Below are 10,967 nucleotides of genomic sequence, written 5' to 3'. Positions count from 1 at the left end.
TGTGATAGATGCCAGTGGTTCTACTTCATTCCACTTGGTAAAGTATAGTTGATCCCTACGATGAGATATTTTACATGTCTCGGCGATTGGAGAAATGGCCCGAGCATATCTAATTTCTATTTTGCCAAGGGCTATGGTGAGGTAATACTGATGAGTTCTTCTGGGGATGCCACGTGAAAATTTGCATGCAGTTGGGAGAAGGGACAATTTTTGATGAAGTCAATTGCATCTCTTTGTAAATTTGGCCAATAGAAGCTGACTCACAGTACTTTCTTTGCCAACGACCTTCCTCCTAGATGATTTTCGCAGATGCCATTGTGAATTTCATCTAAGACTTCTTTTGTCTTTGAGGTCGGGATGCATTTTAACAAAGGTGTATATATTCCTCTTTTGTAAAGAACATTGTGAACTAGTATGTAGTTCTGTGATTCTCTTAATAGACTTCTTGCTTCTCTTTCTCCTTGAAGAAGAATGTTAAACTTGAGATATTCTATGATAGGAGTCATCCATCTCAGATTCATATTGGAGACTGTCAACGTGTCTGACTTATTGACTTATTTTGTCTCTAATGATGATTGCAGCGTTTCTTAGATCAAACTTCTATTATTACCTCCTGATGTTGTACTGGTTAGCTTGGAGAGGGCATTAGTTCGGCAATTTAATTCCCAAGTTATATGTCTGACTTTAGTGTCTTGGGTAGCCTCTTAGGTTTAAGCTTTTGTTATAACATCTTCTAGCAAGTTTCTTTTCTCCTCTTATAATTGCTATTCCCTCCTAAATGAGAAATTTCATACAAAGGTGAGGAGTAAACACCATTGTAGTGAGTCAATTTAAAGTTTTTCGGTCTATCAGGATATTGTAGGTTGAGGCTACATCTACCACAATATAATCGACACTTATAGTTTGCGCTTATAACCGTTTAATTTACCAAAGATAGCGTATAAGGTAACACTAGAGATCGGATGGAAGAATCTCCCAAACTAAAAAGAGTGTTTGGGCATCATTTCAAATCTTTTTCCTTCAAGCCAAGCTTATTAAAGGCTGGCATAAATAAAATGTCAGCTGAACTTTCTTAATCCACTAGGGTCCTATGGAGATTAGCATTGGCTAGGATCATTGTTATCACCGTTGGATCGTCATGACTGGGTACTACACCCCCGACGTCTTCTTTGTGAAGGTTATTGTGGACAGGTCGGGAGCTTCTTCACTTTCTCCGACCTGGTAGACCTTCTTTAATTGCCTTATGCAGGAGGACTTAGTTATCCATTTTCCTACAAATCTACCAGCAAGCATATGAATATGCATGTCAAGTGTTCTTGGTGGTCATTGTCATTTTTCTCTATCTTTTTCATCTCTCTTTCTTGGTGGTCATAGCGGGAACATATCCTGCAGTGCAGAGTCGTCGTACGACATCTACGTGAACTACAATAAACGTATTGAAAGAGGTGTCAGTGATAGTTGTTATAAAAGTTTGACTAATCTATGCAACTGAACCAATATAAAAGGGTACATGGCTTACCTCATCTCAGAGTAACTGATCCAACTCCCGACACCATCGTTGGACCATCTGCTCGTGCTGGTCTCTACTATGATGTGTCATGCCGATCAACCTGTGGACATTTGTATCATTAACCATCATTCAATCAATCTGTCTTAATATTATTATGCGAAAAATGAAGAATAGTAAAACCAAAACCTTTGTCTACGAGCAAGGAAGCTATAAGTAATGCAACAAGGAATCTCATGGAGAGTTCGATCCTGGCTCAGGATGAACGCTGGCGGCATGCCTTACACATGCAAGTCGGACGGGAAGTGGTGTTTCCAGTGGCGGACGGGTGAGTAACGCGTAAGAACCTGCCCTTGGGAGGGGAACAACAGCTGGAAACGGCTGCTAATACCCCGTAGGCTGAGGAGCAAAAGGAGGAATCTGCCCGAGGAGGGGCTCGCGTCTGATTAGCTAGTTGGTGAGGCAATAGCTTACCAAGGCGATGATCAGTAGCTGGTCCGAGAGGATGATCAGTCCCTAAACAATTACCTCGCAGCCATAAGGTACATGTGAATCTATTGCTCAGGTGGAAATCACTAAGGAAACTTCTGGTATATCCAAGATATAGCAAATGAGTGCATCCGGTGATGTCTGTGGTAGAGCGATGGACCATAGAGCATAGGGAATGGAACGTCTATGCTAGCATCACAGATCCCCATGACAGAGATTAGCACCTCTCAAAGTCGTCCAGTAGTGGGAGCCACCGGAGATAAACCTAATTATTGGACTTATCAGTCATCAAGTAACCCCCGATCATCAACAGTATGTAGCACCTCACATACTATCGGAGGATGGCTAGATCATCAGTATCGGGCGGCATCTGCCGTACACGCTCCGGAAGCCATGTCAGTTTCAGGGAGAAAGACTCCTTCCTCTGTGCGCCCTGCTACTAAACTACAGGAGACCTGACACCGAGTAGCTTCTCAACTAACTCCCAAGCTCCGGTCCTGTACCATGTGTTAAAGTCATGAAAATAACCACCCACAGACTCTCCATTAACGCACAACCTGAAGTGGTATGCGACATCATGTAGAGTGATCATGTACTTACCTCACAACAGGTAGAAGGTATGGGTTTTTGGGCACCAACACTCAAATATTAAACCATTTAACAAGAGAAGTAGAAAAAAATTTGTTTAAATCAGTGTAAAAATCGAAAACCAAATCAAATCAATCAAATTTTAGTTGGTTTGGTTTGGTTGATTTTACAAAAAAAAACCGGTCCAATTTATAGAATATTGATTCCTAGTTTATGGTGCCTACAGCCTACTGTTTACCCTCACAAAAGGGTGGGAGTGACACTCTGAGGAGTCAAGAATGTGACGAAGCAACGACTTCTCCCATTCTCGAAAGGATCACGAAACCCAACTTTACTTTACAAGTTCAAATTTGATTAATCTTATATAATACACTCATCTACCACTTTTCATTGTTCAAATCTAATCAAAAATTTATTTATTATTAAATCCCTTTTCCTTTCTCCAATCACTTCCTGTTGCTGCTGAGATTACTGGTCCAATTTTTGTTGTTGTTGATCTTGTGATGGCTCATTTGATTGCGTCACAGGTAATGAATTCACTAACCAATTACCTTCGTTTTCTCCATCTTAGGCAAAAGGGTCACTCCTTGACCGTTTTCTCTTTTATATTTACTTTTGCTACCTGGTTTGAGCTGTGGGTGAATACAACTAACTTTGTCAACTATCGAAGTTTGGAAATTTGAGCAGAAGTAGGCCATTTTAAAAGGAAACAAAGGATTTTTTACGCTATTTTTAACTTTGTTGTTTATTAATTTTATCTTTCATAGTTGAACAAAAGTTCTGAATTTTTTTTGCCACTAATTTTAGCAGGTAGCTGTGGCTGTTCCTCTTGGCAACGATTTGTCTCTCAAAAGAACTGCGCTTAAGGTTTGATATTTCTTATGATCCTTATTATTTTTCTGCCCTTTGACTTTTGGAAACACTTATTATATTTAAGTGCCTTTAGTTTGTTTTAAAAGATCCTTACATATGTGAGATTTCGCTTTGATTATTGATGATTTTAGAAGCTCATGGCAGAACAATTATAGAAATGAATCTTTTTTAATGTATTACTTTGTCCAAATAAACATATACTTTAAAACGAAGAAGCAAGTTTGACTTTTGAAACCAATGGGTAATGACATTGCAGTTGTTAGAGTGATAAATTATGTTGGCTTTATTTTGTTTGAAACTTACTTTTTCATTTTAGATATACAATTTATGTTTCTAAAGAAAATCTACTCTTGATTTGCAGGTATCTAACTTAAACTTCCAGGATAAATCATGGGCACTGGTCTTAACTTTCGACCTGAAAGCAAGCAACTCTCAACTAAGAAGTCTGCGTGTGACATGCATGTCGGTGCAACAAGCTAGTGTACCCAAAGTTACAGTCTCCCCTTTAGAATTGGAAGATGCTAACGAACCTCCATTGAATATATACAAGCCTAAAGAGCCATACACAGCAACTATTGTTTCTGTTGAGAGACTTGTTGGCCCAAAGGCTCCTGGTGAAACATGTCATATTGTGATTGATCATGGTGGCAATGTTCCCTACTGGGAAGGACAGAGTTATGGTGTCATTCCACCTGTAAGCAGTATCATTGAGTTATTTTTCTGTTGACAGTCCACAGTGCTTGAATTTTGGCTTCAGAATTTTTGCATGTAAAATGGACATCTCAAAAGATTTAGAATGATTTGGTACTAATGAATAGAATTTACATATGGGTGGCAGGGAGAAAATCCGAAGAAACCTGGAAGTCCTCATAATGTTCGGCTATATTCCATTGCTTCGACGAGGTATGGAGACAATTTTGATGGTAAAACCGCCAGCTTGTGTGTGCGTCGTGCCGTTTATTATGATTCTGAGATTGGAAAGGAAGATCCTTCTAAGCAAGGCGTTTGCAGCAACTTTTTGTGCAACTCCAAGCCCGGAGACAAAATTAAGATCACAGGTGGGAGAAATCTCTTCTTATTTTACAGATTCTCAGAACCAGTTTGTATTGCAATAATGTAACTCCTCTGTGTACCTTCCTCAATTGGGTGGATTTCGAATATCTTTATTATTAGCTTGCATGTCTTAGTTGTAATATGTTATTCAATTTTTACCCTAGGTAGATCTAATTGGAATCCTCTGAAAAAATTCAGCAGCTTTGAGGGAAGAATAATCAACACTCTGAAGATATTGATAGGGCAAACCTAGATTCTGGGAATTCTAAGTAAAATTATAGTCACTACAACTTCCTAGGCACAATTTATCAAAATGAAAAAACAAGTTTCAATAAATAATTGTTGACACATATGAACCCAAACCCATTAGAAATATTTTTGGATTACAAATATATCACTATAACTGGTGAAGCACATGTATGCTCTAACCATACTACCAATAAATAGAAGCTAAAAAATTAACACAAAGTTATAAAAGGTTCCTTCTTTTTATTTTTCATTCACAACTTCGATTTTCACCATCCACAATGGTGTTGACAGCTTTACAAAGCTATAGCTTATCAAGGTAATTCACTAATTCGATAATATGCACCTTACCCAATGTATGGCACTATTTGACTTCTGTCTGGTTGGTTGTTAATCAATTAGAAGTTATGAGTGTATATCGTATGATGTTTTCAACTAACATGACAAACAATTATTTCAATAGTTATAGACTGAATATTTGGTATAGTCATAAAAGTTATTTTATAGGATGTATAACAGATTGGTAAGCTAAACTTAAGATGATTCCATTAGCCTATTGACTCATGAGTCACAGTGCATTTGCAAATGTATGTGAAAACTTCTTGTTGATTGAGAATTGAGTTATCTACATTTGTTTTTGCAGGGCCCTCTGGGAAGATCATGCTTTTGCCTGAAGATGATCCAAATGCTACACACATAATGATTGCAACTGGTACTGGTGTTGCTCCATTTAGAGGCTATCTGCGCCGAATGTTTATGGAGTTAGTTCCTAAATTCAAGTTTGGTGGACTAGCCTGGCTCTTCCTTGGTGTTGCCAATACCGATAGTCTTTTATATGATGACGAATTCACTAAATACCTTAAGGACTATCCGGACAACTTCCGCTATGACAAAGCTCTCAGCAGAGAGCAGAAGAATAGGAGCCGAGGCAAGATGTATGTTCAGGATAAGATCGAGGAATATAGCGATGAGATCTTCAAACTTCTTGACAATGGAGCTCACATTTACTTCTGTGGTCTAAAGGGGATGATGCCTGGAATCCAAGATACACTGAAGAAGGTTGCAGAGCAAAGAGGAGAAAATTGGGAAGAAAAGCTTTCACAACTTAAGAAGAACAAACAATGGCATGTTGAAGTCTATTGATAATTCTGCAGCGCATAATAATCACATGCTTGCATTTATTTACCTTAAGTCTCAGTTAGGTGTTTTAATTAAGGGTTGCTTTTGTTTTGATTAATAATCTTCATTAGATAGCTTGAGTGAACTGTACATTGTTATCTTGATGAATACAAATTTAAAGAACCAAGTAAAGGTGGCGGTAGAGACATGGTTTGACCATTTTGCAATAAAGATGCATCATAGTTAATTAATATGATGTTCAAGCATATTCAATGAATCAAAGTATCAATAACTAGGCGATAACTCAATTGAATTGTAATAATACCATAGACGACAAAGGTGTTGTGTTGTATTTGTTTTTTCAAGTCTTTGCATGCCCTGCAATAGTTGAATAGTGCAACCAGTAGACTTAGATTTGGATATGCAAATCATAGAACAAAATTTTAAATCTCTTTTACTTATGAGAGGATACATTACTAGTGATTCAAATCTATATCATAAGATTTATTTTGATCCGGGGCATTATGACATGGTTCTTTCTCTATACTTTCCAAAAAAATATGGACACATGTTGAGGTGTTATATTATACTCTATCAAGGTAAACAATGCCCCGTAAACCCCGAAAATCAAAACAAAATAAAACAATACATTTACAAAGAAATTGACTTTCAAGAATCAAGCTCATAATAGTGTACTTTTTTTTAATATGATTTTTAGTATTGTGGTAAGTTAAGCATTGAAATGACTCTTTTTATTATTGTCTACAACTTTTCAATAGTAAATATAAGGCTAAAAAGATGCCAACAAGGACTTGACTTTATTATCCATGGTAACGAAAAATAGCAAACAAAATTAAAAAAAAAAAAACAAAAATAATGAAGGTGAAAAAGATAAGAGAGACAGCGTTGATAAAACTATTGACTAACAACAATGTCAACAAAAAAACAAGGCAGACACAAAGAACAAACAAACATGTAGATTTGTATACGTATAATTTCAAAAATCTGTTTTTTTTAAAAAAAAAAACAAAAAAAAAAGTAGAATTTCATTGCAACAAGAATAAAAATAACGACACAATTAGAAGGAGTAACGTGGCAAAACTTCACTTTATAAATTATAATAGTTTGGTATCTATTTTTATATAATGTAAAACTATAAATAGATTTATGTATCTTGTAATTAATTTTGAATTTAGATCCTCTAAATTTTAAATTTCAGTTTAAAAAATAAAGTGTGATATCTCACAATCTATTTCATTCATAGGTGGGAGAAGAGAAAATATGAGAAAGACACTATTTAAAAGTGAGAAATTACACTTTATCCTCTAAAGTAAAAATTCAAAATTTAAAGGATCTAAATTTACCAATTTTAAAACAATGTAACAATTTTAAAAATATTAGACAATTATTATTATATATAAAACAAGAATTTAATTTTTATTCAAATGTGAGTGTAAAAGAATTTTGCACAAATAATTAATTATGTATTATCGTATTAAAAAAATAATTAATTTTTAAATTTATCATTTAAAAAATAATTTAAAAACTCATAAATTTAATTAAATGACAGTGTAAAATTTGTTATATAGATAATGAAAAAAAAAAGCCTCATAAAACAATATTATATAGTTTTATTTCTTTAGCTTCTCAGGGATCCAAATCTAGTTTGATCAAAATGTCATGATATATCTAACCCATGGAGGTGGAAGCTTCTGCATGTTTTTTGGCCCTCAAATTGGCACGCTCCTGATAATGTATGTAATCTTCTTGTTCATTTAGACGTTCAATGATAATACAAACTTTCTTTTAAAAAATGTTAGAAGCGGGAAAATTGTCGTCTGATGAATTTTGGAATTTTTTATGAGTTTACTTCACTACTAAGTCTGGCAACCTGTCATCACTGAAGAAATTTAGTTATTTAACTATTTTGGAAGGAACACTGTAGTTTTCTGGCTACGTGTCGTCATGGAGGAAGTTTGGTTTTAGAAGAAACACTGTAGTGCTTTGTTATCTGGACTGCACAACTTTTATATATTAATAATGGTACCGGATTCGATCGTCTCGTAACGTTTGAATCATTAAATGATTCCATAATAAAATATATTTTTTAAATTTTTTAATAACTGCTAAATAATTTTTTTTTTAATTTTAATTACAAATTAACTCTATATATTTTATTTAATTATAAAATTTATTTTTTATTTTATAAATTATTATTTTATCATTCATCTATTATATTTATAACAATTAAAAATAAAAACAATAACGAAATCATAATAACTTTTTGACAATTTCAATCGATTAAAATTTTTATTTTTGATCCGTTACATCCTTCGAAGGTTGTGAAATCGTGTTTCTTAGAAAATCAATGGATTGGATTAACAAAACAATCGATTGAATTTCAAGTTTCTCATAACTCAATCGATTGGACTTTAGGTTATCACAAAACAATCAATTGAAAATTGCAAGGCAGTATGGTTTGCCCAAAAATTAATCGACTGGTCATATTACCCAATTGATTGAATTCATCAAAGCAATCCGAATTTAATTAATTCAATCGATTGGTTACGAGAATTCAATCGATTGGTTATGTTTTGAAGTTTGTACGTGACTAATAGTATATTCCAATTCAATCGATTGGTATGAAAATTCAATCGATTGAAATGTGATGTAAATAAATTTTTATCTGCATCCAATCGATTGAAATTTAAACCACGCTATATATTAATCCTGGTAACCATGCATATTCAGTCTCCCTCCTCTTTTTAAGGTAGAAACTCACCTGCAGTCAACTGCAGGTGAAGTTGCTTCTGGATCGTTGACACGTGTTACTGTATGGTTTAAAAAAATCGATTTATTTTATACAAATGATTTATTTAAAAAACCGGTTTGAATAAATCAAATAACTACTTTTAAAATAATTTAAATTCTTTCTGCGTGTTATTCCTAAATTCCTAACAGATGAATTTGATATGTTCTTTTTCTTTATTCATATTGACAAATTTTTCTTTAAATTTATCTGAAACTTTTTTATTTAATTTTTGTCAAATATATGTATACAAATTGTTTGAAAAAGTAAAATTTAGTATTCTGAAAAAAAACAAAATTCACGGTTTTTTTATAGAAATGGCATAAATGATATCATCTGTCCTTTTTTTGTGTCTCTGTTTCTATTTTCTTGATGAGTTTTGTTTTGTTTCCCATAACTTACATTTTCAGTTGCTTTTAAATTAAGCTGTAAACAGATTTTAAATTAAACTGTAAAAATATGTTCAATTGCAAATTTATCGTTAAATTAAATTTTATGGTAATCAATCAATTAACTTTTATTTTACTAATAAACTATTTTCATGCAAATTATTATTAATTTTTTAATATTATTCTATAAATAAATTATTTTTTTGAGATAATAAGACTATAATTTACTTGTCTAGAAATTATGATTTCACTGTCATGTACGTTTTTTTGTTTTTACTTATCAACTAGAATTTATTTTCAATAAAACAAAAGTATCTAATCAAAATATTAATTTGGTCTCCTTAAATAATTGAACATAATATTATTAATTTTGTCTACAACAAAAATTTTTAATAAATTTTTTCAAAATAAAATTGATTCAAAAATAGAGAAAAAAAGAATAACTAATGAAAATATTTATTTTGACATTGCCATCAAGAATAGGATAGCCATAGAAAAAATTCAACCAAATAAAAAGGACCTAACTCATACAATTAAACTACCATCGTATCATCACAATAAATTATAATATCACCAACTAAAGAGACATATAACAAATATGAAAGAGATCATGCCAAAATTTCAACAATGCTCATGTTATCAACTAGTCTACGTTATACCATAATTACATTTTTGTCTTCCATCACATGAAATTGCCATGAATTATCTTGGCATTTATGATCCTGAACATCAAAATGGTGTGATGACATAAATATGTACGTATTTATTAAATAATTTTCATCATTCACAGAGGAATGAATAAAAACATAAATTAAAAAATACATTTGAAATAATAAATTTGATTAAGAAATATAAATAAAAGGAATATACCTAATTGAAAGTTTCATATTAATTCTGAAAAAAGAATTGAAAGAGAACGAATTTTACGTGTGAAACGAAGAAGAAGGGAATAAAAGTAACTGCTTGGTCCAATTCAAACCGATTTTTTTAAATAAACTATTTATATAAAATAAACCGATTTTTTTAAACCATATAATAACACGTGCCAGCCATCCAGAAACAACTTCACCTGCAGTCGACTGCAGGTGAGTTTCTGCCTTTAAACATAAGAACACCATTTCTGCTAACCTCTCTTCTCTCTCTAAATCTAAAAAACTTCTCTCTTCTTCTTATCCAATCTCACCAACATCCAATCCAAAGATACATATTATTAATGATAAAGTTGAGCAAGAACTGCTTTCTGAAGCTGAGACTGCATGGACACAGCGTGAATGGTCAATACAACATGTGCTTTTTCTTTCCATGAGACTCTTTCTAAAACCACCTTACTCTATGGCTACAGATGGAACTTTTGTTCGGGTAATGTACATACTTTTTTTATTTAATAATTCAATAAATGATATCTATTGATCATTGTTAATATTTATGCCATGCAAATTTCATCCTCCATAGGTCACTACCGCAAGAAGTATTTCCTTTTTTTCATTTTAAAGAGCCACACGATGATATTTTTTATTAACTGAACAACAGATTTGTTTAGTGTTAATAATTTTGTTTTGTATTTTTAATGATAAATTCATGTTTTAGAATTGAAAATATAACGTTATAATTGTTGTTGTGTGGCCTAATTTTTCTATCAGTTGAATGAGCCAAGAACTAATTATTGATAGATGATCTTTGTGATGTGAAGAAGCGTACAATTCAATCTTAGAAAAGGAATTTGACTACTGCCATTATCTATTTCGTTTATTGATATTTTGTGTCTTTAAACTTTATACAGGTAGCTTCATTGGAGAAACTGTACAAGATTTTTGAAAGATGCTAGGCAACCATATGGATTGTTGCTCTCTGCGATATCCTCTTTAATATTGTGCTCTTGTGAATATGTAACTAT

The 10,967-nt window shown here is 32.9% G+C and overlaps 1 protein-coding gene across 4 annotated transcripts; it reads left to right on the top strand.

Moving 5' to 3' along the window:
* The first annotated feature begins 2,765 nt into the window (after positions 1 to 2,765).
* On the top strand, positions 2,766 to 6,141 carry LOC112696904 (ferredoxin--NADP reductase, root isozyme, chloroplastic). Of its 4 annotated transcripts, none has more exons than XM_025749842.3 (5): positions 2,766 to 3,111; positions 3,395 to 3,451; positions 3,819 to 4,151; positions 4,296 to 4,515; positions 5,400 to 6,141. In XM_025749842.3, exons 1-5 carry the CDS (start codon positions 3,088 to 3,090, stop codon positions 5,897 to 5,899), a joined length of 1,134 nt encoding a protein of 377 aa, XP_025605627.1. In that variant the 5' UTR covers positions 2,766 to 3,087; the 3' UTR covers positions 5,900 to 6,141. The 4 variants fall into 4 exon arrangements, with proteins under 4 accessions (XP_025605627.1, XP_025605626.1, XP_025605628.1 ...); XM_025749841.3 differs by having other exon boundaries at positions 2,783 to 3,111; positions 3,392 to 3,451; XM_025749843.3 differs by having other exon boundaries at positions 2,827 to 3,273; positions 3,392 to 3,451.
* The last annotated feature ends 4,826 nt before the right edge of the window (positions 6,142 to 10,967 follow it).

This window comes from Arachis hypogaea, chromosome 6 (assembly GCF_003086295.3).
Source record: "Arachis hypogaea cultivar Tifrunner chromosome 6, arahy.Tifrunner.gnm2.J5K5, whole genome shotgun sequence".
Lineage (NCBI taxonomy): Eukaryota > Viridiplantae > Streptophyta > Magnoliopsida > Fabales > Fabaceae > Arachis > Arachis hypogaea.
This window is presented reverse-complemented; position numbering and strand designations above follow the sequence as displayed.

What these genes read in the sequence shown, in the direction of transcription:
- LOC112696904 (XM_025749841.3), top strand. Translation starts at nt 3,088, where the DNA reads ATGGCTCATTTGATTGCGTCACAG. An exon ending in CTCATTTGATTGCGTCACAG is followed by an intron (nt 3,112 to 3,391) that starts GTAATGAATTCA and finishes CACTAATTTTAG; the next exon opens with CAGGTAGCTGTGGCTGTTCC. An exon ending in GTTATGGTGTCATTCCACCT is followed by an intron (nt 4,152 to 4,295) that starts GTAAGCAGTATC and finishes TATGGGTGGCAG; the next exon opens with GGAGAAAATCCGAAGAAACC.